At 43.3% G+C, this 27569-nt stretch overlaps 1 protein-coding gene across 3 annotated transcripts; it reads right to left on the reverse strand.

Annotated features, from left to right (window-relative positions):
- Positions 1–1201: 1201 nt before the first annotated feature.
- Positions 1202–27569, reverse strand: TFAP2B (transcription factor AP-2 beta). 3 transcript variants are annotated; one of them, XM_083831186.1, is made up of 8 exons: positions 26039–26217; positions 24182–24208; positions 22429–22887; positions 17246–17306; positions 9214–9433; positions 6588–6706; positions 3883–4024; positions 1202–1908 (listed from the first exon to the last, which is right to left on the reverse strand). In XM_083831186.1, the coding sequence occupies exons 2-8, from the start codon at positions 24206–24208 to the stop codon at positions 1608–1610; spliced, it is 1329 nt and encodes a 442-aa protein (XP_083687312.1). In that variant the 5' UTR covers positions 26039–26217; the 3' UTR covers positions 1202–1607. The 3 variants fall into 3 exon arrangements, with proteins under 3 accessions (XP_083687312.1, XP_083687310.1, XP_083687311.1); XM_083831184.1 differs by lacking the exons at positions 24182–24208; positions 26039–26217 and adding an exon at positions 27359–27569; XM_083831185.1 differs by lacking the exon at positions 26039–26217 and having other exon boundaries at positions 24182–24597.

A 27569-nucleotide genomic window follows, 5' to 3' on the forward strand; every position in this document is an offset into this window, starting at 1 on the left:
GACAAGCAAGTGCAGTAACATTCAACACAGCTCTTATTTTCTTTGCAATATTACACCTTGATTTCAACTTATAGTTTTTAGCTCCTTCAAATTATTCCCTTTGAGCTTCTTTAAAGAAGTGCACCTACAGAATTCTGAAACAACTGGCTTTGATTTGAAAAAAAGAAAAAAAAATATCAGAATATCAGAATTGTGGATTTTTTTTCTCTGTACCTGATATATTGTGTAGGGATCTCTAGTCCTCTTTGAAGAAGCTCATAAGCCAAGCGGGCAAAGCTTTAGGAAACAGAAGAAAATAAAATAGTGCATACTCCTGAGAAAGAATTACATACTCATATCACTTATTTTTTTGTTGTTGTTCTTAACAGTTCTTTAAAAATGGGGAAAGATATCTCTCACACACACTACTCAAGGAAATTAAGGACTGAAACATTGGCATAGTTAGGAACATAAAACTCTCTAGAGAAAAAGAGGAGATATCAGAAAATTAAGATATCAGACAGCACTGACATTGTACCAGACCTTACTTTCAAATTTTGCAACCCATTATAGACAAGGCATTTTACCCTTGAAGGCAAGTACTAAATTACAAAGTTATGTTTGCATGCATGGATATGTGTGGTGATACACACATATTAAATATATATATATATGTATACATCCAGATATATACATATATATATACAAACATACACAGTATACACGCACGCCCCTATCAGGTTATGTGTGTGCATACGCATATGCACACACATATGCACACACGCACACATACACACTTGTAAATGTTGGTAATCTAAACAGAGTCTGTCTAGACCAGGAAAAAAAAATATAAGGTTCTTAAAAGATAGAATTAGCTAATTTGATTGAACTACCATGACTTGAAGCATCCCATATTATGTCATTAAGTGAAGACACTGCCGTGAACGAAGGCTCATGTCTTCGGGGTCTGGGGTAGCCTGGGCACTTGCCTGCCCTCCTTTCCTAGTCTAGACAGAGACAAGAGGTGAGATGAGATGGGAAAGGTGGGGAACAAGGCGATGGGGTTGCTCAGAAAGGAACGCTCTGGAAGATCATTTTATCTGGGGTGGTGACAGGACATCATTCAAAAAAAAAAAAAAAAAAAAGAATAAATGAAAATAATAGTAAGTCAGACCGTGCAGCTCAAGAAATCAAAGCACTGACACCAAAAATGTTTCTCCAATTTCTTCCAATAAGTTATTCATTTCTTTCTTTTATTATTATTATTAATTATTATTATATTCCCCCCTCCCCTCCCCAAATCATTATTATTTAAAAAATGTGAAAGAACAGAAGTGGGAAAAAAAATCCTGGTGGTTGTCTTCACATGATCCTGGCAAGAGACTCTGAACCACTGGTCTTGCGCCATTGTGCTCCTCTGATCTTAAATTATTGTCTTTCTTTTATTATTATTATTTTTTTAATTATTATTATTTTGTCCTACCTAATAGAATTCTTCCAAAGCCCAATCCAATATTTTTAAAGCTAAAATTAAGACGGTTTTGTTTTAAAAGATTATCTCTCTCTCTCTCTTTTTTCTCCTTTTATTTAACTTTTTATTCTTTTCCTTTCTTTATTTTTTTTTCCTCTCATTTTCTGTGTTTCTCTTCCTTGTCTCCAGTTTTACTACCTGGTCCTTCGCCAGATGTGTGCCTGTTAGCAGTGTTGTTGTTCAAGAACATCTTGTCCATGCCTTTGAGAGCTTCAGTCAGGTAGTTTTGAAGGGCCGTGAGGGCAGCGCAGATAGCAGGGGCCCCAAAGCCGTGAGTGATGAGGCTGAAGTGAGTCAAGCAGCTCTGAATGCCTGGTTCCAAAATAGGGGTGGGCCGGCTGTTCCCAATAGGTGTCCTGTCTTGGGCCAAGAGATCTGTAAATTCTTTACAAAGTTGCCTGCATGGAAGAGAGAAAGGCAAAGAATGAGAGGAAAAGAGAGAAAGAGGAAAACGATGGTTAGACTCATCCCACACTTGACACTGTTCTCTGAGAAAACCAAGTTTGAGGAAAGGAGCAAGTTCAAGCCCAAGCTCATCCCAGACCACGGGATGGAATATGTTTGCCACCTTCCTTTAGAATTTCCATAGAATCTGTGATTCTATGCTTCTTTTCCCCTAGTAGTGTTTTGGGGGTCATCCATGGTGAGCCAACAGTCCCCTGCCTAGGATGATGCTCTACAGGAAAGAGGTTTCTACAGTTGCAGAACAGGAGGTCTGGAGATAAGAATCTCTCCTGAAACCACAAGGATGCCTCTGGAGCACTGTGAAAACCCAACCCTGTTTGGTGCCTCCAGAAATAACCAGGCTGAATAGGAGATGTTCCATGGATTGCCAGACACCCATCCAGACCCCGGCCCAGAGCAACTCCCATCAGCGCTGTTCCTGGAGAAAAGTACAGCCATGGGTTGATGAGTGGCACGGGGACAAGAAGGGGGCTAAAGTGAGCTTCCTTTGAGACTGCTTGAGCTGGGCAGCCTTGTTGAGAAAGTTCAACCTGCCTTAGCAATGCTAACACTTCCTCTTTTATTCTGGAGTGACGCACCCCAATCAAAGCATCAGAGTTCAAATCTGGCTCTTGTTTGTTTTTCCACACCTTTAAAAATCTTTTTTTTTTTTTAAATGATTTCCCCCACTTTCTTTCACATTGCTCTAGTCCAGAAGACCTTCAAGTCAACAGGTGCCGGGACAATGTAAGAAACCTGGGGGCTGGGGGATTCCCAAAGGAATAGTTTCTTTGAATAGATGCCTACTCAGGGACTGAAGAAAAAAAGGTCTGGAATAAAAAATAAAAGAAAAAAAAATAAAAGAAAGGGAAAAATAAAAAATAAAAAATAAAAAAAAGCATTCGTCTCTCATCCTCTGAAATTCTATGAAATTCCCGGTGGGTTAAAGGTTTCAGAGGGTGGGGAAAGATAAAGGTCTACCTCTATGTGTATTATCCATTAAGAAAGTGCAAGAGAGGAAACTTTGAATTTGGAGAACAAACAGTAATGAGTCCAACATTTTACATCTTCAAAGAGCAAGGCTGGGTCTGCGAGCAATTAAAGTTCTGGGACATTAATATCTTCTGACCCTGCGGAAAAGGGCAATCAAATTCCAATCACGTCTAAAAAACATCTGGACAAATTTGAGCAAATGATTTTTCAACCCTCCATATATTTCTTTAAATTACACTGTCATTGGAGGCAAGCCACTTCCCAGAGCATGAAATAAATGAGAGCTCTTTGGGTTTGTTTTTTTTTCTCTCCTTTTTTCTTTTCCTTTCTTTCTCCCAGAGAGACAGAAACGTGCAGAGGCACACAGCACCCACTGCCACAGACCCGAGCAAGCTCTGAATCACCCAGTTATGGGCCCAGGAGGTGCAGCTGGGTGTAAACCACCCCATACAGCAAAGCCACCAAGAAAATCCCAAGGGAGAGAAATGGGTTGGGGGGACAAAAGCGAGGGTGATTAGCAGTACATGGTGACTTTTTTAATTAAACCGTATAGATAAGACGGTAGCGGAATGGATAATATGGTAACAGACAGACAGGTGTGCATGAGCAGCAGGAGGGACAGACATGTAGAAGTAAAATAAATTTTTAGTCCTCTTTTTATAACCATTTTTGGAAATGGTGCGTGGTAGCTAGGTGTCAGTCACCCACATCATCTCTAAGGTCAACGCGTTTCCCACTGCAGAGGGACGCACAGACAATAGGATCTACCCTGCCCACAGGGCAATATGAACATCCCTTCCTCCCCCCCGGGGCCGCTGTCTTATTGGGAACTGGAAGCTCCATCTGCCTTTAAAACGAGCTCAGACACAGGGTTTTAGGAAACGGGGGAGGGTTTCCAGGGGAGGGCAGAAGAGGGTGGTCAACTTTGCACTCACTTTGTAGCAAGCAGCATGTTTTTCCTGGAGTGGAGGTCGCTGGGGTCCGTGTGCTGTCTGTTCAGGTATTCAGAAACAGCCTTGGCTGGGAACTCCGTTTCGCAGATGTACCCAAAATCCCGGGCTAAATGAACGGCCTCACCTGGACGGAATGAGAGGGGCATTAACATTCCCGGCCCCACGCTGGGCTGGGTCCGACCTGCCAAAGCATCGTGCAGCAGTTTGCTGCTGCCCACTGCTCCCTCTGGGAGACAGCAGCTCTTTTGGCTTTAACAAACCCAATAATAACCCTTGCACCTTAGGGACAGGCTCCAGATATCTCTTTTCCCTCCTCAAGCCCTCTTTTGGGGGAAGAAGGAAGTTTATGGGACAGATTTACAGCTGATGAGATTTGTCTTTGCTCCAACATAGTTATGACGGCATATGCACATGCAGCTCATATTGTGCAGAATTGTGGGGAAGTACACACACCCACACACACACACACACACACTCACTTTCAAGTGAACTGGGCCAAAAAAACAGCAAGAGGAAGCTAGCCAAGTCCCAAAAAACAGCAAGACCCAAATTTCCCCTAGAGCAGAGAAACCATTCCTGTTTCAATATACCAGAAGAAACACTGTCCAAAATTTTACAGATGTGGATGTGTTCATATTAATGTCATTTTGGCATAGGACGTGATAAACACACTTATGCACACAGAGCACTTACATCATTATCACAATTATTGCCACATCAGAAAAATGATGGAGATAAGTGATAATTTCCATCGGAGGAAATGCAGCCTGCTATCTTAATTGACCTTCGTGCAACAGGAACTCCTCTCTGCCCAATGGAAAGACAGCAACTGATGGCAACCTTTTCTGTGAAAAATAATTATTCTAACTCTAATTGTAATTGTCACTTCCCCTGCCTGCCTGGTTTCAGATTTCTTGCCTCCAGAGGTTCGTGTCATCAAACTCCTACTGATGTACTTTATGCCACAAGAAGAAAACTGCAGCTGAAGTAAGGGGGGAAAGAAGAGGGGAAAAACATAAATAAAATAATAATAATAAAAACCTCAGACTCTAGAGGGATTCCATCAGATTATAGCTCAACCCCTCCAGAATAAAGCATTAAGCCCTTTAAAGCATGGCCTGAGGGAGCAGGGGGAAGATTTCCAACATGCCAAACAGATATGTCTAACAACTCCAGGACCGCGTTATTTTCAACAATCCGAATTTTCAGCGATCCGGATTTGCTTTCCGACGTCAACCCCGCTTTCCAAGGCTTCTCGGTAATCAGCGACACCCTTAATGGAATCGGGGACACCCTGCCGGAGCCCTCCTGCTCCCTGCAGTGGGATGACTGCAATGCCCGAGGCTCGCTGGTGGCCGAGCACAGCCTTCACCTCCAGCAGGTGCTGCCCCTTCCACAGGGAGGGAGCTCTCGGGTTGTAAGGACATCAGGGAAAGCAGAGTGAGGTCTGCCTTCCTATGCACTTGACACGTTTTTTCATGTCTCACAGCTTTGGGGATGCTCGGGTTTTGCTGAGAGTGGGATGCTGAGCCTCCATTCACGCCTGTGGATAGCAACCCCGGCGTCATAGGGGCAGTTCGCCGCACTCGGGACGCTGCTCGTCCCCTATAGTGAGACCCCCGACCCTATATCCGAACCCTGCTCTGTGCTTTGCACACTCAGCAGAAGCCATACGAAGTACCAGGAGGAGCTCGTTGCTATCAGCCCCCGCCTGGTTGCGAGCCTGCCTTTAGCTCTGCATGCGGTAAGGGCTTATCGCTGCCATAACTCAATCAAAAGAGTTGAAAAGTTAATATCTAGCGCAAATGTTTATGCATGCTTATATGCAGAAGAGATAAGTGGATTATTTATACGCCTCTCGGTGTGTATGTATAATGTAGATACATATAATTCATAATTGCATCCATACTATTCTGGTTATGTTTTTTGGAGAAGGTCCAACTTCTCTCAGCATAAACACACACGTATCCTAAACATATTAGTGGCTCTAAAAATGGCTCTTCGCTACAGCAACAATAAATCAAAGAAAACACGCCGAACACCAAAATGACATCAGTTGACTTGAAACGAGGTGAAGCTTCAGTCGTGTCGTGTCCGTCCCCCGTCCCCCCCCCCGTCCCCCCCTTCCCTCTCTCCTGTCTTTGTTCTGCTCCAACCACCTCAAGGTAAACTGCGCTCTGCGACTCTTCAATTGCTGATGTCTTTCCCCAAATTTCTTTCTTTCTTTCTTTCTTTCTTTCTTTTTCTTTTTTTTTTTTTTTCCTCAATAGGCGTCCTGTAGTGGGCATCTGCCATAAATGAGCTCGGGAGGGGCGAATTAGCAAGAGGATGGAGCAGACGTGGAGCTGGAGAGCACATCCTAGTAATTAATAGCAATGATGAATGGGACTGCCCTGCACAAGCATACACACACATTTTATACATATATATACACACACAAACATAAATACACACACTTACAGATGCACACACCCTCATTCTTGCCACCAAGACCAATCAATGACCCTCAGGCCAGTGATCACATTTTTGGGGACAGGGATCCTTAACCAGCGTTAGCGCTCCCCCGCCCTGCATTTCACCTTTGCAACTCTTTCCAACCTGATCCCGAAAGTTTTTTTGGTTCGCAAAATGTCAGACACGAGCTGAGAGCAGGCAGGGGTGTGAATGGAGCTGCGACCCTCGCTTACCTTCCACCAGGGAGGTGAGTAAAGTGACATTTGCAGCCTTACGCCTGCCGGCTGGTAAATTCAAACCGATTTTTTCTAGCCTTTCTCGCAAAGATCTCCCCCCGTTTTTCGATTTGGCTCTAGAATTACAAAGAAATTAACATCGTGATTAACCCCGCAGTGTTCCTGGAAGAAACGTTTAGTCTGTGCAGTCAGTGGAGCCTGGGAGAGTTTTCACTCGGTGTTAAGCACTTTGGGTGTGTTGGCTTCTGCTCCGGTTTGCTGAGATCTGCTTTATCTCTCCCAGGCCGGGAGTGGGGATGAGCCCACTTTTCTCCCCGTTTTTTTCAGGGAAATCAAATAACGCCAGATAACAATAATTACTGTGTAAGGTTTTGATCTAGAGAGCAAATGGGTTCCTACTGTATGACACTACCTTGTATTAGGATGGAGTGTGGAGATGGACAGAAAGATAGAGGAGAATTAAATCCTTATTTATTCCAGGAAAGAACAATAACAGAAAGAAGAATGAGAACAGAATAAAATAAAATAAAATAAAAATAATAAAAAAGGCTCGGAGGGAGAATGCGTGTGACTGTGGATGAATAGAGTAGGAGGAAAATACTTATGAAACTTCAGGAACCATTTCGTGCATGTGTGAGTGTGTGCGGAAAGGCAGCGCTCACCTGAAAGCAGTGTGTTATATAGAGGGATTGGGCTGTCTGAAGATGTGAATATTTGTCGGAGGTTACTGATAAGGACACTAAAAGGACGAGTGAGCTATAGGTGGCAAATACGGAGCTATTGTTCAAACACCTATAGATAACGTAAACCTCCGGGGATGAAATCTAGCCACCTATGAAATCAGGGCTTTGACACTGAGATCGGGGTCCATCTCAAGTGTTTCTTACTTCTTACTTGCTGAAGAATTAGCAGTGACATTTACGGAAAGGAAGCCAGAAACGACAGAGAAGCCAGACTGGCTTCCTACTATTTGATATCAAAGTAAACAGGGAGAGACGGCAGAATTGCAAGGGAACAGCTTCCTATATTTCATCTGCTCTGAACCAAAAGCTTGTCTAAATTTCAGATTCAAGATAGGAACTGAAGTCAGCAGCAGCCAATGATTATGTCTTGGGCCACCTCCAGAAATCCACTGAAGCTCAATAATGATGTTTCTTTACCTTGATAATTATATTTTCTACAGTATATCTCTCAGATGTCCTCCCTGCTCCATTTGCGGCTGGACAGGAGGAGCAGGCAGGTTAGCGACTGTAAGGAAAACTCTGCCTCTCTCGCTGGCAAGGATCACGGCTGAACATTGATTACAGACATTCACGTGGAACGGCAGCTATTTTAGGACCTCCTAATTCTCACGTGTATTTTAGGGCGGCTGCGTGTAGCAGAACATATTCCCCCTCTCCAGACACAGAGCGGGAGCTAATGATGTCATCACAGAATTGTTTGCAGGAAAAAAACACAAACACCTTCATTTTAAAGCACCTGAGAGTCAAAGTTGCCTAATAGCTACTACAGGAGTTGGGAAGATTTGTTCTTTCTCTAACACTAGCAACTTTTAAACATATTCTGATTTTTTTCTTGGTTAATTCATATGCATATGTTACTGATTGAAGTCACCCATTATTTTCGTCTGCCATATACCTCCTGTTATCTTTTCTCCACCTGCCATTGACTTGAGAGTACCTTACACCACCCCATGACCTCTTCCCTGCTCTGACTGTTAGTTCACCTTTCTCCCAGACAGATCATACTGACAATTCACAGCCCTCTTAGGAAGATAAAGGCCCTTCTCTCTCCCTGATAGTTCAGCTGGTGACTTCAGAGCTCAAGTTCTTGTTACTGATGAACAGTCCTGAAGTGATGGAGAGGCATCCAGACCCATAGGTCTTTCTCTGCTGCTTGCTTAACGAGTACCAAGAATATGAACTGTTTGGAGGCCTTCAGCAAAATCCCCCAGGACATTAGCGGGTGGTTTGCACAAATGCTGAGCAGCACAGGCCTTGGGACCGACTCTGAGAGACTCCACTACCAACCTTCTCTAGAAGAAGCACTAAGTTACTGACTTTCCAAGCTATCTGCTGATGGCTTTTCTTGAGTCAGGTACTCACCTACCTTACAGATTGCCTCTTAATCTCCTACTGCTTTCAGTAATGTCACGTGTGACACCATTTAATTACCATATCGTTATTACCATATAGAGAATGCCACACAGATTTATCTTGGAAATCAGCTTATCACTGAAATATATCAGGCTCATCCTGCAACATCTAATTTCCCCATGCCCAGTGAGGCATTTTATCTTGTGCATTTGCTGAAAGAAAAGTAAGGACAAGGAGGAAATATAGAAAGCATATGCATGTACAACAGTGAAAATCTATCTTGCCTCACTTCTTTTTGGAAGCTCTGATAACATCTATACATGGCCCAAACTTTCTGTAGCCTCCATACGTTCATCTCAGTGTCTGAATACAACATATTTTCACCTCACTCTCAACGTAGCACACATATGCTGCGACAATAAGACCAATATACATTTGCAATCATCTTTACCATTGATCAAACATTTCTGGTGCATGCAAGGATGCCCGCACACGGGCTTGTTCACAAACTCATTCCAGCCTCTTACCTTCTAAGAACTCCTCCTAGGAGGGATGCGTTCAGACACTCGGGAGGAGAAAGGCGTCTTTGAACTTCTCCCACTGTTACTTTATATTTTGAAGTTGAACTAAGCAAAGACAAGCGGCCAGGTACAGAGCAAAACACCTCTCCGGTATTGACTGAAATTCCACCAAGGAAGCCATCTTTATTCATCATCAAAGAAGTAACAGATTTTGGAGGAACCGGAACTGGAGAAAGAAAAAGGAGGGAGGGGAGAAACCATCAAGCCACGAAGGAGTGCGGGATAAGCACAGTCTCTCTGCCGTGCTCAGTAGAGTAAAATTAAAGAGAACTTTTAAGCTCTGGCACATACAGCAGCCTAAATGGTGCTGCACCCCCAATTTTTAAGAGTATAAAAATTCATAGTAGATGGAGAGAAGGGTGGTACAGCACAGCCTCTGTGCAGGGTTTAATCATAGGGAAATAAAATACACATCGTAAGTGTTGGGCAACTTTGAGGCCTGGAGTGTACACCCCCCCTCCCGCTCCCGCCCCCCCGCCCAATGTCTTTGTACAACAGACAGCACCGGGCACTTTGCGGGAATAAAAAATAAAATAAATATTTTTTTAAAGGAAAATTTGCTTCTTTTCCTAATGCTTCCCATTAGTGTTAAGCTGAGCCGGGAATAAATCCGCTACACTAAGGGAATTGCTGTCTTAAATAAGTATCAAGGCTGGAGGATACAGCAACCAGAAAACAGCTCTGTTATTGCTTTGTGTTTTTATTAAGTCTGGTTTATGAAATAAAATGAGCCTTTTCCTTCAGAAAAAATGAACAGCAGAAAAAAAATCTGGTCTAACCGTGGCGTTCACCAACTTAATCATATTGTGTTGTCCTTAAAGTAATGGGAAGTCTCCAGTCCCTAAATAGAGCTGATCTATTTACTGTAACACATATTTAAAGGAAGTTATGAAAAAAAAAAAATCAAAACAAAAGGGCGAACCAAAACGAAATAAAAACTATTTTATTCTGTTCACCATCAAAGTATTCCTTTCCTCTGATAAACTAAAAGGTTGTTTTAAGAGTAACCGAGGGGATTATAACGAACAAATTCCTGTAATGGCAACCAGACACACTCAGAAATAAACAAGGAAAAAAAAAAGGCTAAAACAAAACCGAGAGCAATTCCCCTGTGCCATGAATTTTGTTTACAAATGAACTTAAATGGCTCTCTCATAATTGTGTGTAACTGTTATGATTTACAGCAGGTGCTCTAATCAATCAACCAATCACTTTAATTTATAGGGAGCCTCGCTGCATTTTCCCAGTTGTTTCATTTCTGCAAGTAATTGATAACAAACCGTACTTAAGGTATGTTTTATGCAGGAGTTAATAAGAGCTGACAGCTGCTACTGCTGCTTCCTCTCGAAATCGCGGCAACACGCGTTTTCCTTCTCGAAAGTGTGCTCTGCACTTGTGGGTTTGCTGCTGGTGGTGTCGTGGCCGAGCAGCGGGCATGTTCCGGAGGAGCAGCCTAATTGATTACACACCCTCGCAGAGCAGATAGTGCCTCGCTTTCTCCCATTTCCCACTCAATCAATTGCAAAACCAATTCGGCAAATAATAGGGGTCTATTCTGCACATATGCCAGCTATTTAGGTAGTTATAATATATGTCAGTTAAGTCATAAAAACCCTGTTTATTTGCAACATATCTGGAGAATCAACCCATTAGGGTTGAGGGGATATTTAAGTCGTCTGGAGCTGCTAAACAATAAGATCGGGTATCCTAATATATTACCAAGTGCTAACTACTGGGCAATTGCCAATTTTATAACCTCAGTGTATGGAATAGACACAACCGTGTTTCACTGTTTTTATTACAGATCATTTCCTACCGCCAGACCAGACCCCCACAATAAAAGCTCTATAACAGCTAAAAACCAAAAGGCATGTCGATTTTAGATATACATATTGCTTCATATGCCTTGTATATAGTCTCCAGTATAAACAAATTATTTTGAGTGGCTTTACTTCAGGGAATCGGAAAGTGAAATGGATTCCTATTTCTCTATTATTTTTAGTTAGGCACATTATGCAGCTCATAAAGGCGGTTTCAAATAGTTTGAGATCGGCACAGAAACAGTTATAAAAGAGTTAGAGGCCCGCTCCTGCTTTCATTGCTATTAATAGGATTTCTGCCATTGATTCTATAGGAAGAGACTCCTCCGGGGTATCAGATGTAGTGCTGGCAGATGTAGTGCTGTAGCGTCTCTCTCTCCTCCCCTCATCACGTATAGATATATCACTTATTTCCTACACCATGTTCTGGAGCGTCATGCGAGAGCAACACCAAGAAAAAAGTAAAAATGAGTTAGATTAAAGGAGTGCCACACCAGAGAGATTTTCAACACCGGATTTTTTTTTTTTCCCCTTCGGACAAACACACGGGCTCAGTGGTTCGAGCACACCTCTGCTGTGGCTATATTTAGTGGCCAGTTTATCAGGTCACTGTCCAGTGAACTGAGAAATTAAACAAGAGGCAGCAATTCCACGAACATCTGATCTTAGTCTAAACTCACTAAAGAGAGGGGTACCCGGGCAAGGCTTAAACAGACCTCACTCCACTCGCTGTGGCCTTTCAGAGCACTTATTACATTAGTTAACCTTTGAAATATGGATTTTCACGTGCTCGGTATTTTTTTTTTCCATGCAAATTGCTTTTGGTAAGCAGGCTGGCTGCCTTCCCTACTATGCTGAGCGCTCCTCAGCTATTGTTCCTAGCAGTGCCTCCCCGAAAAGAACCGCATGAACATACCGAGCAGTTGGGAGTCTTAATAACTCTCAACCCGTTTTAGAGGCTTACCAGGCGGTGTAAGCATATCTATTGCGATTTCATAGCTTCAGAGAGATGTATTCTATCTACACTCTATATCTTCTGTAAATTACCTAATGCTGCCTAAAAAAAAAGTGTTTGCCATGGAATGAATTATCTCTATCTATATCATATCTATATGTTTATCATGGCTATAGCTTTTCAGATATAGCCCAGGCATTACCAGAGATAATATAAAGTGGAGGTTTTAGTGGGTGAACAGCTACACACGTCCGTGCGCGCAGCTGCATGTGTCAAATCCCTGTGTGCATGCAGCCCGGTGTAAACCGAAATGGACAGTATATTTTTAGTCGATGCCAGCTTTCCCGGCTGCTTAGGAATTGCTGATATGGCATGGAAGAACACACGCCTATATATATATATATACATATATATATATGTATACAGTGTCTCCACCACCTCTGCTTTAACTTTATTCCCAATGATTTAGTTCTAGTTGCCCCCAGAATAAACTATTAGATTTTCTTTCACTTCCAAACGCTTTTGGATCGTGACCATGACCACTCTCACCCAATTTCCCATTCCCAAATCTCACCCTTCTTTCTCTCTTCCTTGTTTCAGTTTCTCTCCCTTCCCTCCCTTCTTTCTCTTTCTCCCTCCCTTTCTTTCTCTTTCTCTTCTTGTGGTTACTTGTAGCCTCTTTGTCATTTCCCCCCCTTCCATTTCTCTTCAGCTTATCAATAAACCGGGAGAGCAACAGTAGCCGCTTGATTTGTTAGTAATTATAAGCATACTGTTCCTGCAAACGGGATCTCTAGATGAGTGAGATCGCTTTAAAACGACAGCAGGAAATGGTGAGGAAATGGAGCATGGCGAAACTCAGCGTGAAGCTTTCAGTTCTTTACATGTTTACAATTTTCTGTGCATACATTAAGTCTTGAGTTTTTTTTTTTTTCTGGTGGTGGTGGCTCTCTGCTGGGTTGCTCTTCACAAACGCGTGAAAACGCTCACAAATGCACACTCACAAGTGTGTAAACGGCATTAAAAGGGCATTCAGCATCTCTAAAAATAAACAAATAAATAGAATTTTGTCCTGAAAGCAGCTGAAAAAAAAAAAAAAAAAAAAAAAAAGAAGCTCTAAGCTATGGGTACCGTCTCAATAACCGTGGCAAATAACAGGATAGTCGATCCGTCAAGCAATCAATCGCGAGAAATATTTCTTATTAAACGTCACGGACAAAGTTATTACTAAAGAGTTATCAGGCCGCATTCAAACCTTTTTATCTACCTATTGGGTGTGAAGGAAGCAAAAAGTTCTTTGACCATCATAGTATCAAGGCTTTGTTGTTATTGGTCTGGCTTTGTAGCCAAACCTAGCAAATCCAGGGACAATGCCTTACCCATTGCCACTAAAGACCCTATTCTTGTTTTAGTCTTAATGTGCAAATACAGAAAGTGTGTATTCCTGTTCCCTTCCCTCCTGTCCCTCTCGTCTCCTCCTCTTCCCCTCGCCCCCCTCCTCTGCCCCTTTTCCCAGAAAACCAAGAGTACGTTTCAAAGTGAAATGTATTCCCTCGAAATTGTTTTGCATTAAATTATAGGGGTTCATAAGGCTCAATGGGTAGTCCAGGAAAAGGCACAGAGTGGCAGCGAAGCAAAATCTCTGAAGTAATGTTTGATTCCCAGATCTATCACCTGAAAAGCTGTGTCCGGAGTGGTTTCCAGTTAATCATTTATTGCTGGATACCTCAAGAAGGGGGTGAGGAGGAAAGCTTATGCTCTACGACTAAGAAGTACTTTATTTTTAAGACGTCTCCTTTCATATGTTTCTTTAAAACAATATCAATAATAGAGAATGTCTGCAAGGAGACAATGGAAAAGGTGTTAGGTTAAAGTGGTCTTTCGTGCTAAATCAGGTGGAAGTGTTCGGACAATCTTCAGAAATAGACGAAAGTAAATAAATACATCATGATAATTTTAAGGTCACTGACTGTGCCCCAGAGTCACAAAAAATTAACTTTGGTCTCGGGCCACGCAAGGTTTTGAAAGACGACGACTTATTTCACCATAGACTGTGCAAAGCAAGTCTCAGATGGGCAGTTGACAAGGGGACCCTGTCTTTTATTCCTGACACACCGAAAACCTTCCCCTCACTGCAGCAGAAATGGAGGGAAAGGCCTCAAAACGCGTAGCCGGTAAGTTCTTATAGCTGAGTTAAATCTGGTATTAATGCTCTTGACGATTATTATCATCTTGATGATTTATCTGGCTCCCTCTCACTTCCACCACCCAAATCTTAATAGAACTAGGAGTTAACGATGATTTTTTAATGTCTTGTTGGATTTTTAGACTGTTAATGTACCGCATCCTTCTCATTATTAGTTTATTGATTGTTCATTGACCAGCCCCCTTCAAATCGTATTAACCACCCTCTGCCAGTTTAGATTAGGAGAGTTTAAAAAGCACCTTTCATTATTTCACCGCCACCACCACCACCACAGTAGAGTTCAGGCTTGGTAGCTTAATGCTCGCTCTAATGGGGCAGCTAAGAGATGAGGGGCCACGGTCCCTGCCTATTGCATTAATAGCTCAAAGGGGGCTAATACAGAAAATTAGCCTTAAACGAGCTCTGGAGATCTCCAAATGAAAGAGCCATTTATCACGCTGGCTACCTTCACTCCACTCGTTTGCTCTCTCTACTGGGAACAACTCATTTCCTCTTAACTAAATTACTTCAGAAATGTCAAGTAAGCTCAGATAGCAAACATAACAAGAGACTGTGTATATGTAATCTATTGTTTGGGATCGATACGTGAAATAAATCAATAGCTGTGTATGAATCCCTATATAATTTCCTTAATATTTTTGGCAATCCCTTTGCATAGACAGATAGATAATTCCATCTGCAGGCCTCAAAGACCATAAAGAATCAGGCATTTACAGTCTGGATGATTTAATTAAGTTTATACTTCAAGTCTACATCATATTCTTTTCACTACAGTTTAATTAAAGCATTTTAGGCACTAAACCAGGTTTTGGTGAAACAGACCCCCTTCAATCCTCATCTAGTAAATATACATCCTGAGGAGTGCTCCACAGCACAAAAATAAACCATTTTCTGTGTGTCATCTGCCTGCAATAACGACCTACAGAGTTTAAATAACTTATTCTTACTTCAAAGCACATCCTCACAGCTGCGAAGTGCGAGGAACAAAGCGAAATTCACGCTGAACCCTCTCTGTGTCCTTCTTTTCGCCCTGAATAAATGTCGTCTGCCACAAACGTTCCCTGCCACTTATTGCCCACTTCTCCTCCTCCGTGCCCAGGGAACTCACTATGCAAAGGGAAACTGAGCTCTCAATTTTCCCTTCTGCTGGAAAGTTTCTTAGAGCTCGGCATTGCCTCTAAGGCAGCAAACGCTGCTCTGGTGACTTTAAAACAGCTGCAGACGAATCTCGGTGGTTTTAGCAATCAGATTTCCAAAGTGCATACGTAACTTGGATAAAATTCAGAGTGTCTCACCCTAATAGCTGCAAATACACCCACGCAGGGCCACCTATATGGGACCGTGCAGCAGCTGCTCGAACTGGGGCCCATGCTTCTCAGCACATCTCCATCTATACCTAACCCATATCCTTAATAACATTCGGATTTTAAGCTATTCAGTGGCTAACTCCACCACTCAGCACGCTCATTTCATGCTTGTGCTGTCCTCGGAGGAGGGGGAGCCCCAACCAGAGAGGGGAAAACCCTCTCCGGGCTGGGTGCTCACGCAGAAGGGGGTTTTGCGGGTACTGGGCTGTGGAACGAAAGTAGGAGCATGGCTCGGCGTTAAAAAGAAGCCTCCCGACCACAAATCAAGCACCAATTAATCAAATACGCCTAAGAGGAAACATCGTGTGTGAGGTAGCAAGCGGGGTGGGGAGGGAGAAGAGGAGGGGGGAGGAGAGAGAGGGGGAAAAAAGGGGGAAAATGCAACCATGAGCCGTCAGGTTACCGATCATGAGCACCAAACCTACTCCTCCCACGCAAAAGAAATATTTTATTATTTTTTTAAGGTAAGTAATTTTCTGTCTTTCTCAAAAACACCTTCCACTTTTCAACCGGTGTTCACAAATGATGCTGCCAAATGATCTTCAGGTTCTCATCTGTCCTCCCTCAAATAACTACAACTCGATTGTGTGAAAGACAGGGACTGTACATGAGGATTGAAATAAAAAACAATAAATACACGGAAGGACCTCATGCTGTCTTGAACACATTTTAAATAAACACTTTCACTGTTATTTTGCTTTACATTCTAGAAGATGATCTGCACTAAAGTATTTGTAGCTTTTCTGCGCGTTTGACAAATAATAAGGTCCTGGAGATAAGTGCTGTTGATAGTAAGCATAAGGGACAGCATTTCTAAGCCTCATCTCTGGTACTTAAAATTGAATCTAGAAATAGAAACTCCTTAGATAATTAAAGATAGCTTTCCCTACATTTGCAGTGTGTGATCTGTTTAATGTCTATCAGCATAACACAACACTAATCGCCAAGCATCTTCGAGTGACTGTCAGAGAAATGTAAAAAAATTAAGCAGCTGCAATACGCCCAAAATGAGTTATTGTAATTACATTTAATTAGTTTAATTAGTTAATTATTTTGCTTACAGCTGTACAAGAGACTGCAAACATTTGTTAATATCACATTCCCTTTAACAGTATGGGGTGATTCTGCAGTTACACTAAATCATGTGTGCATATGTAGAAAGATTTAAAAAATAGGCAGGAGGAAGGGGGGGGCTTTTGGAGGAAGGGGGGAAGGAAGTCAGGGCTGCCTTTCCACAGGCATTTCTTTCTCTCCCCTTCACGTATGATTCGCCTGGGAGGTGCATTAAACCCAAAAGGGATTCAACCCCCTTCCCCCACCCCGTTACATCCAAGCGATCCCCAACGAGGTCTTTCGGGGGGAGGGGGAAACAAACTGCATTGGAGCAGGGGGTGCCCCATTTGAGAGCGTTAGTGTAATTAATCCGATTGGAGGAAAGGAGGGAAAAATCAACTTTCCTTTCACACGTCGTTCCTTTTCCCTTCACTCTATCTACAGATCCAATCAGCTATTCATCTTGCTGCCATGTATGCCTGCTTTCCGGATAAATTAATTGCCCCAAAGTAAAAATATATCATGGAGATATTGCTACACAGTAAAAGTTTGTCTAGCTTGTTGGAATAATCCATACCTTTTTTAATGACAGACTGGTCCAATAAGTTCATACCGCTGTTATTGGCATCTTCAACTGACTGTGGATATAAAAACATCACTATTCAAATTGACTGGATATTAAAGAATCGCGTACATAAATCATGTCATTCCAAACTGGAGTTTCTGTTATTTCCATTTATATTAATTCACTAGGGGAGGGGGGATTTTTATTATTATTATTGTTATTATTATTCCCCCAAATCGACAAGGAAATTAAATTCTTACAAATTATATAGTCTTCTAATAAAAAAAGAGGTGAGAAGCATATGGGGTGCAATACTGGTTTTGTTATCTTATAAAACATGGATATCACATAGACTTCTTTGCATTCGATAAAGCTTTATATTCCTTCCTTTGAAAATCTGGCAATTTGGTAGCATCTGCAAGATCTATTGCATGACATAAATGAACACGATTAAGGACAACTTAAATTCTCCCTCCCCTTTCCTCCCCTCTCCCCCTCCGTTTATTTTTTTGTTTTGTTTTGTTTGTTTGTTTAACCCTGCTACATCTTAATAATTCAAGGGCCATTTACTTTTTATATATAATAGTTTACATTATGGACTTTTAATTAAAGCCTGAGCAATTCGGAGAGCAGCGCAACGCCCATGTCGTATAGGGTGCAAGCAGAAAGAGATTTACAGCTCCCGGGGTTGCTTACATGTCCTAAATTTGTGGGGCGGGAGGAGGGAGCAGAACTATACATTGTCAAAAGTATAAACTATTACATTGATTGCCTAGAAATAGTCTCCCGCTCTCCCTTTCAAGGACTTTTCTATGATTATTACTATTTTCAGTCCCTTTCCGGGCACACCTGTTATTATGGCATTAACTTCTCTAGCAGGGAAGAGAACAAAGACGGGCAGAAGAGGACAGAGCAAATGTTGGGTTTCATTTCTCAACACGAAGGTGCGATATACGAAAACAAACAAACACAAATTACCGCTCAATCTGCGGTCGGTACAGTAAAATTATCTCCCAAAAAGCAGTGTCGTAAGAACGATTCATTGCAGAATTGCGCCAGGTTCCGTTTTAGGATAAATTCTGGGTTCCATGTGAATGAAGGACTTGTGTGTTTCTTGGTTTTATTAATATATATACATTCTATTTGTTGTTTGGCTTTTTTTTTTTTCAGGTTATTTCATATTTGGGAGTTCTCACGTTTTTCCCTGATAAGGAAAACCTCTTTACAGCAAAACAATGATTTTCTTCTCTATTATTATTTTAACTTTATCTTTGCTACTCCGAGAGGCTGAGCTTATCCGGATCCAACGTTTATCTCCGTCTCTTTCTCTGCTCGGCAGGCATTCAAGATGGAATATGATTTAGGAGAAAATTACATCTCCCCAAAAGGTGACGGAGATCTTTGCTCTCTTTTTTCCCTGCATATACACCCAAACGCGCACACACAGCGATTCCTTATGCTGTGTGCTTGTGCATGTCTGTGTGTCTCTCTCATAATCAATAGGCTACATACCTAAAGGGCACAAAATAAAATTACAAAGTCTTCCCTCCTTTCCCTGAGCAGCTACCAAAGAGGGAGGATGAGCAAATCCTGCAGCCTACTGGAGTCCATCGTGTTGCAACTCGATGGCACAGAACTGGAGGTAAATACGAAGCGCCATCTTTCCTTTTCATTTTTTTTCCCTTATCTCACCTTATCTCTGGAGTATATGGTTGTGCACACGCTTTATGTGTGTGCGTGCACTCCGCTCACTCCATCAGCAACGTGGGTTAGTTGTTGTAGTTAATGAGAAGACTCCTGTCTGATTTTCTATCTAATTACGCCCTCCTGCTGGGTTTTTGTACAGGATATTCGCTCAGCATGCTGGCAGTTAATAGTCACAGAGAGGATCGTAAAGATTTAATTAGGACTGCATGCGGAAACGTGGAAAAACAACTCAGACTTTTAATTACTAGACTTCTTTAGTTAAAAGTGATACCAGGGGTTACTTTATAAGAGACTTGGGTGTTTTGGTGCAACTTAACTTTCCGTGTCTCCTGCTAGCACACAGGCGAGGGGCCGGCCGTGAGCAGGCGGAGGAGGAGTGGAGGTGTGTGTGCAGGGAGGGGAAAGGTGATGAGTTTCCAAATACACTCACAAAATCTAGAGAGGAAGATTGCCCTCCCTCCGCTCCGCCAATAATCTGATAGCACCGAGCTTCCTCTATACCATAAATATATGTGCATATACGTATACACCTTATTCAACACCTAGGGAAATATCTGAGAGGAGAACCTGGGCAGTGATTTTTTTTTTCTTTTAAAGACTTTGGGTTTTCCCCTGTATATATTTTTGTCGTATCCCTTTCCAGTAGAACCCTACTTTTGTCCAGATTGTGGAAAAAAAAATCTGGGTTTGCAATGATGTTTTTCAGTGTCCCTATTAGATAATGCAAATTTGTTTTCAATAAGTAGGTCTTGGCTTCCCTGTTCCCTGTGTGACGGCCGTAAATCGCAGATTGAAAATTCCTTTCCAAAGGGGCAGCAATAGCAATACAATACGTCCTGTTTACAATAACAGAGCGCTATCGTGTTACAGTCACTTAATTCTATCCCCGGACAATGGCTTACACATGGCCTGGATTTGGTGTTTATATAATAACCACTGTTTCTTTCTGTCACGCACTCTCTTTCTCTCTCTTTCTCCCTTGACAGCCCAACCTATTCTCAGGGCATCTATTTAATCGGAGATGACTACGCTAAAGCAAAGATACACTTCTTTATCTAACTGTCTGCCTAGATACCGGTTCAACTTTTTGAACCACTTAGAAAAAAAAAACAAAAACAAAAACAAAAACAAAAACAAACAAAAAAAAAAACACCACGATTTGGGACCCTTCCTGAAAATTCTCTTTCGTGTTTGTGGATGGTAAGTATATGTCGCTGAAATGGGAATCCTTATGGTCTGAGCCGAATCCTTACAACTCGGGTAAATCCATTCCAAAATTCACGGTGGAAAATTGCCCAACTTCATCTGTCACTAATGGAGGGACAAGAATAGAAAATGCTGAACGAGAGGAGAGAGGACTGGGCTGTTTTCCCTCCTGCCTGTGCTAACTTGCAGTTGGACACTTCTCCCTTCACGTGTTTCTCCTTGGGATACCCTCTCTCTCTTCCCCTCCTCCCTCAGTCTGCGACCAAACTTTTGCAAATAAGGGGCCTGTTTGCTTCCCCGCGGCCTCAGCACCCCAGACAAGAACCACAGACCTGCTGGTCCACAGCTTCCTCTGCCCATCCGCATCCCTAACCCCATTCCCACCCCGCCGGAGCAGGTCGCGGGTGGCCGCGCTGCGGCAGCGCCCAGCACAGAGCTGCGCTCCGAGCCGCCGGGGGGAAAGCACGGGGGGGCTGCTGGAAAAGGGGAGAACTGCTTTATATGAGGTGATCAGAGGTTTAGGGGCTTGCCTTCTCTTCTTTCTTTCTTTCTTTCTTTCTTTCTTTCTTTCTTTCTTTCTTTCTTTCTTTCTTTCTTTCTCTCTCTCTCTCTCTCTCTCTCTTTCTTTTTCCTATTTCTTTTTCTTCTTTCTTTCTCTCTCTCTCTTCATCATTGCCTTCTTCCTTTTCTCCCCTTCTTCATTTCTGTTCTTTCTCTCTCCCTCCTCTCTCCTTCCTTTTCTTCCCTCCCTTACCTTACCCTTCTCTTTTCCCTTCTTTCTCCCTTTTTCCCTCTCCCTCCTTCTCTCTTTCCCTTTTCCCTCTCCCTTCCCTCCCTCTCCTCTCTCTCTCACAAGAGCACTAGAGCCAACAATTACCGGCTTTTCTTTGGGACGGCGTAAGTATCAAAGCACAAATGCTAGCTAACGTCTCTTGCAGAGAGATAGAGGCAGAGAGCGCCCATTTCTGCATTCACAGAGGTAAAACTCGCCTTGACCTGCAAGGGAGTTTGAGCCAGGAATGCGGGACGAGAGCTGCGCCCTCCGCCCGTGGGGCTCGGGGTCTTCCCCCAGATCTGCCCGACCAGCTTGGGAACCCGCAGTAAAAAGGGACCAAAGGGGCACGGAGCTCAGAGGCAGCAGGAAATCCAGGCGGAAAACCTCCCTCTTCCTAAAGCACTCGTCCCTGTCCTGATCCCTAGCAAAGCTCCGTGATTTTCCCGTGAAGCTCAAGACAAATCTTGAGACGATGCAATACAGCCCCCCTGCTCCTCTGCCACTGATTCCCATGATGTTCAGCAGGATCCTTTTCCACACCTATTTTTTTTTCCTTCTCAGCTTCCTCTTTCCATAACTTTGAAGTCTATGTCTCATCCAGTCACCCGTATGTTTGTTTATTCCAAGTTTGAATATATATATACTCATGATATGTATCATATAGAAATTTGGGGGGGGGGGGGAAGGAATGGAGGAGAAACCCCAAATCCCCACTTCTAAAGCCGGATGCAGGACCTGGCCCCCGGAGGCTCCAGCCTCCATCTCGGGGCCCCTACTGGTTGGCCATGCCCTGCTCCAGCAAGGTGCAAACCGCCCCAGCACCGAAGCTGTTAAGGGCCTTTCTGTTTTTAGGAAATAACACGTGATGATGAGTTTCGCGTGGGATGGGGGAAGGCTGGGAAACACTGTGTTTTGAGCCCGGTGAAACTCCTTTGTTTTCCATAGCAGCGAATAAAACAATTTAAAATCAGTACTACCCTAACAGCTGTCCTTAAAAGGGGGAGCAGGCTCCTTCCTGATGGCCAGTTGCTGCTTTTGGTTTGGGTTTTGTTTATATTTTCCCTCCCTCACGGATGAAAAAAAAATGTAGTAATTTGACAGTTTTATCAAAATCCCTGGAGTTCAGGAAATTAGTTTGGGGGGTGGAGGGGTAGAGCTGAGATTGCATGGGAAACAGCTGGGATTTGAAAAACCAGGCTTAAACTCTGCCAGCTTTTGAAACACGTGGAATATTTAGAGCAGCATGTCTGCCTTCCCCACGCACTCTGCTGGTTTTCCATGTAGAGGAGGGTTTATAAAGCAGAGCCTGTATGTGACAGCGATGGAAAAAAAAATAAATAAAAAAGGAGAAAGAGGGGCAATACCACAATTATAATTCCAGTGCTTCCAAAGGATGGTAACCCACACCAAAACTGCTGCAAACCCTCACTGATCGTTTCTAGCCTGGGCAGAGCTCCAGGCTGGAAGGCGTCTGCATTGCCCAGGAGAAAGAAGCGCGGTGCCTTACCTGGACCTCCTCCATCCCTGGGTGTCCGATGCCATGCAGAGAAAGGCTGTCCCCCATGCCGGAGTCAAGGCCATGGTGAGCTGAGTGCAGAAGGACATCTGGCCTCCGTACTGAGTGGTAGTCCCGCCTGGGGTCCAGTCCCGAGAGCTGGGGCAGGGCGGCCCGAGGCTGTGGCAGCAGTGACCCGGTTTCTGATCCCACCTCTTGCCTCTGCCTCTGTCCCCAGGGGTGCTGCTGGGGTTGATGCAAGGGGTTTAGGGAGTAGGGGTCATTGACATGGGAGTAAGGGTCCTGGCTTTGGTGGTAAGGAAGAGGCTGGTAGGGGGGTGGGAAATAAGGCGGCTGGAAATCCGAGGACGGGGTGTGAGACAGCGGAGGAGCGCTGGAGTAGGGTCCCTGGGAGACGGATCCCAGCTGGGACAGCCTGGAACTGTGGCTGGGCACTCCATCATGCCGGTCCTACAAGCGGAATTGAAGAAAAACAACAACAAAAAAAAAGAGGACTTTTTTTTTTTCCCCTAATATAAATAAAATGAACACAAACCCAGCAGCAAGTCACCCACCCCAAAATAATAATAAAAATAAAAGTGAACAATTGTGAACCAGTGTTCAGTTGTGTCCCCCTCCCCCACCGCAGATGAGAAATGTCCCAGCACTTCGTCCCCAGACCGTGCCTATTCCCAACAACTATCGGGAAGGGCGAAGGGCTGGGGGGGTGGAGGGGGGGGGGGGGGAGGGGGGGCGAGAAATGCTAAATGTCATAATTAAAAATGTAGGACTGGTGCTCCATATACGTATATGATGTGTGAGTTGAGTCTAGTAACACGATTCTCCTTCCATCAGCCACCAAAATAAACCCAAAGGTTTAAAAATAAAAAAGAAAAAGAAACCCCCAAAAGCATCTCTCCGAACAACCCACCCCTTGTCCTGCCTAAAGTTCCCAACCGTCTGTTTATTCCCTGTGCTGCAACTCAAAATCACCAACCCATCTTCACGTGGAAAAGACCAAAAGGAAAGTTGTACTTCTCGGAGGAGTCCGAGTAAAGAAGTTGTCCGATAAAGGACTTGAAATAATAATAATAATAATAATAATAATAATAATAATAATAATAATAATAATAATAATAATAATGAAAAATCTCGGGGGCTCTTTGTATGAAGAGTCCAACCCCCCCAAAAAATAATAAAAAAAAATCAAACCAAATAAAAATGAAACATCGGTATTGAACAAATCCAGCCGCTATGATTTCTGCAGCAACTTGCAGTGTCTTTTGTCTCCTTTTCCGATATAATATTCCGGAGAAAGGGGTGGGGGGTGGGGGGTAATTGTAATGAAAAGTCTTTGGGGTGTGGGGGGGCTTGGGGGGGTGGGGGGTAAGTGTGTGGAGGCTTCAGAGAAAAGGTGGGAGAGGAGTTTTGTCCAACTCCATCGTGCTGAAGCTGCGAGGCTAAAGTAAACAAGAAAAATATCTATTCCGCAAAGTGTAGCTCAAACCCCCACAAGCAATGGCACACATGGTTAAAAAAAAAAAAAGTTTTTTTTTTCTTCCCTGCTCTCCCCCCCAAACTCCCCTAGCTCAAATCGAGAACACACAATGCAAAAAGGGAGAAGCAGCTGCAAGCCTCCTCCAATTATTGTGCTAAATTACCAAGCCAAAGGCGTTTAAAAAGAGAGAGAGAGGGAGAGAGAGAGACAACAGATCGAGAGAGAGAGAGAACATGCAATTCTAGTACAACATGGATCCAAACTCACCATGGCGGAATAGGTGTGGACTAACATCTGGAAATAAAAAAAGTCTTGTAATAGCTAAAAATAAAATAGTGGTGATAATACTAATAATTGTAGGGAAAAATATCAAGGAGATCTGCAAAGGGACGTGTTGGACACAGGAGAACAGCTTGAGATATTTCGGAGTCTATCCATCAAAAAAAAAAAAAAAAAAAAAAAAAAGAAGACCAATGCCCCCAAAACCGAGCCTGGAAACCTCTATCTACATATATGATTTACCCCTCCCTCTCTGTTTTTTTCTTTTTTTTTTTGTTTCCTTTTTTTTCCTTTTTTTTTTTTCCCCTTTGAGCTCTCAAATACAATCCTCTTCAACCCAAGGCTAGGCTCAGACTGCTCCGCTACCCCTTCCTCCCTTTCCTTCTCTACACCGCCTCATAATAATTGATATTCATGACTATTAATATTACACGACTACTTTAAAGGGAGAATGCAGGACCAAATGGAGCGTGAAGCTGGCAGCCAGCTCGAGAGCTCCCCTACTATTGTAAATGACGTTCATTCAGTGGAGAATTACTAGATGTAATCAGACGAGGGGGGCTGGCAGAGGCAGAGTTTGGGGAGAGGGAGAGGGGGGAAAAAGTTTAGCAAGGAAGAGGCATAACTTCAATTAACTCGAGCGGAGGAAGACGCGGAAAGTAGACACTGCTGAGCTGGAGCAAGGAAGTGAGATGAAGCAATGCTAGAGGCGAAGAAGAAGAAAAAACATATTTCCTATTTTTTTCTTTTACATTTAATTATACATTCCTAATACGATGAATTGATTGCCTTTGGTGTTTTTGTTCTTGTAAGTTTTTTTTTCTTTTTGAGGGAAAAAGAGGCTTTTTTAATCCTTTCCTTTCTTTTTTAGGAAAAAGAAGAAGAAATGTACAGCGACTATAATATGCCTATTTAGAGCGGAGATTAAGCCATTCTGGTGCATGTTACTGATCGTATTTGTTCGCAATAGCCAAATAAATGCTGAATCTGGGTTAAATTGGGTTCCATTTAGTTCTGAATCCTGTTCTTCCCACCCGATATGAACATATATATATATGTACATATATACCCCGATTTTCACCCAAATGTAAAATGTATGCAGTGAATTTTAAAGGATAGTAAATTTATAGTTTCGAGGCAAAGCCAGGGGCGATATAAAACCTTTTTGATGTTGCAGGAACCCGTTCAACTGGACTGTCTGCCATTTCTGTTAAAGTTCAACTTACGTTCCTTCCTAAATAGACTCACACTTCCCAGAGTAGCCCCCCCCTCCCCACACACACACGCACACACACACACAGACACACACGCACACACTTTTGTTTTAAGAACAGATCTAGTTTAAGTGCCTAAGACGCCCCTGCCATCGTGCTGTTAATTATAAATCGTAAAGGAAAAGGGGAAAAAAAAAACATTGTTTTTTTTTTTAAGAGAAACCTAGAAGGCTTCATCTACTTTCCAAACAAGCAAAAGCAAATTATTACTATTATTTTTTTTTCTCAAGGCTGCACGTTACAGCAGGACCCGGAGCGCTCTGCCAAGTTGGGGTGCATCCCTCCTGCAGCCCAAGCCCACCCAAGCTCTCCCCAACTTCGCCTTTCTCCCACGTCAATGCAGAAACACGCGTGGCTGCAAAACGCCCAGCGGCCGGAGCAGGCTTAAAAATCCCTTCCAAAAACACCGAGGGGGGGGAAATCCCCGACATTCCCCGACCTCGCAGGACAGGGAGGAGATGTTTTGTCGCCTGCTGCTGCGGGCACAGACAATGGCCGGGCTGTGCCCGGGGACGGGGAGGGAGAAGCAGCGAGGGCTCAGCGGGCTGGGGATCGCCGAGGGGATGCTCACAAACGCCGGGCTGTGCCTCCGCAGCTCAGGCTGGGTTTTGCCAGTTGATAATTAGCCTGACGGTAGCTTTTGAGAGCGGAGACATTTCTCCCGAGCGGTCTGCGGCTCCCCTCCCGGCTCCCCTCCATCCCATCCTTTAGCCGGCTGCGAAAAACCCTCCCTCTGCTTTTTTTTTTTTTTTTTTTTTCTGTTTTTGGTGTGTGTGTGTGCTGTTGTTGCTCGGGACTTTTCCGCTGTAAGTGCGGCCCCGACAGCGCTTCCCGGGGGCAGCCGGCGGGTGCGCTCCGAGGCGCCCCAGCTCCGGATCTGGCCCTTCTAAAAATCCCCCCGCCCAGCCACAGCCGCGAGAATCCCCTTCCCTCAACTCCCCTCAATAATAATAACAATAATAAATATTCAAAAATAATGCACAAAGCGGCAAAGCAGGCGCCTTTCCTTCCACATCTTTTCCTTTTCGGAGCAAAGCCAGCACGCTGCTAAACTTACACCAAATGCATTCGCGGAGCCGTTTGGGGAAAGATCCCGGTCCAGAAACGGTGCAAAATTAAGAAACGTTTTCGCGGTGTTTGTGTTGTGATTTTTTCCTCCCTCAGTCTGCTTTTTGACCTCGAAAATGCCGAGGAGGTCCGAAAAAAGCAGACAACTTTTCGTGCCCGCGGACGATACGGAGCTGCCTCCGACTGCACCGGTTCGGGTGCGTGCACACACGTCCGTGCAAGAATGTGTGTGCCGCTTCACTAGTGCGGCTGTATGTATGCATGCACACCTTAGGTGTTGGTGCACACGTAGAAAAAGTCGTTAAAATGTATCCGAGTGTGAAAACAAGAAAAAGAAAAAAAAATCCAAATTCAGCGGGATCGGAAAAAGAATAAAAGAAAGAAAAGAAAGAAATGCTTCCCGTCCCCGAATACCAGATTATGTTTCTCTTCTAATTTCATTTTTTTTTTCTCGACATTTGTCCGTATTTAATCGAATTATATTTAATTCGAGGTCTAAACAATCAACTCTTGCTTTTAAGTTGCCTCATTCCAACCCCCAGATCATTTCTTTGATGTTTTAAATCGCATCAAACAGCTTTTCCACGAAAGAAAAAAGTTTAGGACTTGGCATGCTGAATACAAATATGCAAATAAATAAGCATTTAAGCATTTACTCTTGGTTTCCTGTCTCTATACTTGTGTGTGTTTGTGTGTGCGTCTCTGTATCTGCGTATATGTAGATGTAGAGCTATATATGTATTGTATAGTATGCCTATATACAGCTAGATGTATATTTAAATATACATATACTCTCTTACTCATATGCATATTATATACTCACCTCATAGATATCTTCATACTTGACATTTTCAACCAGTTTCCAGAGCATGATGGCAGCCTGTTCTCTAGGAGGTGAGTGCATTCATGTGAAGAGCAGATGTCTGGATTCTCAGTACTTCTCTGTCTGTAATGATCCATCTATAATTGGAAATGGGGGACAGACACCAAATCCGACGTTCCTCTTCCATCGCAACTTATATCTGTTGTCTGAA

Source organism: Anser anser (genome assembly GCF_964211835.1).
Source record: "Anser anser genome assembly, chromosome: 3".
NCBI classification, from domain to species: Eukaryota; Metazoa; Chordata; class Aves; order Anseriformes; family Anatidae; genus Anser; species Anser anser.

Excerpts from the sequence above, each read along its gene's own strand:
- TFAP2B (XM_083831184.1), bottom strand. The coding sequence starts at position 27,439 with ATGCACTCACCTCCTAGAGAACAGGCTGCCATCATGCTCTGGAAACTG. Across the intron at positions 22,888-27,358 it reads AGTATGAAGATATCTATGAG|GACCGGCATGATGGAGTGCC; the intron begins GTGAGTATATAA and ends TTCCGCTTGTAG. Across the intron at positions 9,434-17,245 it reads CCAGTCTGTCATTAAAAAAG|TTCCGGTTCCTCCAAAATCT; the intron begins GTATGGATTATT and ends TTCTTTCTCCAG.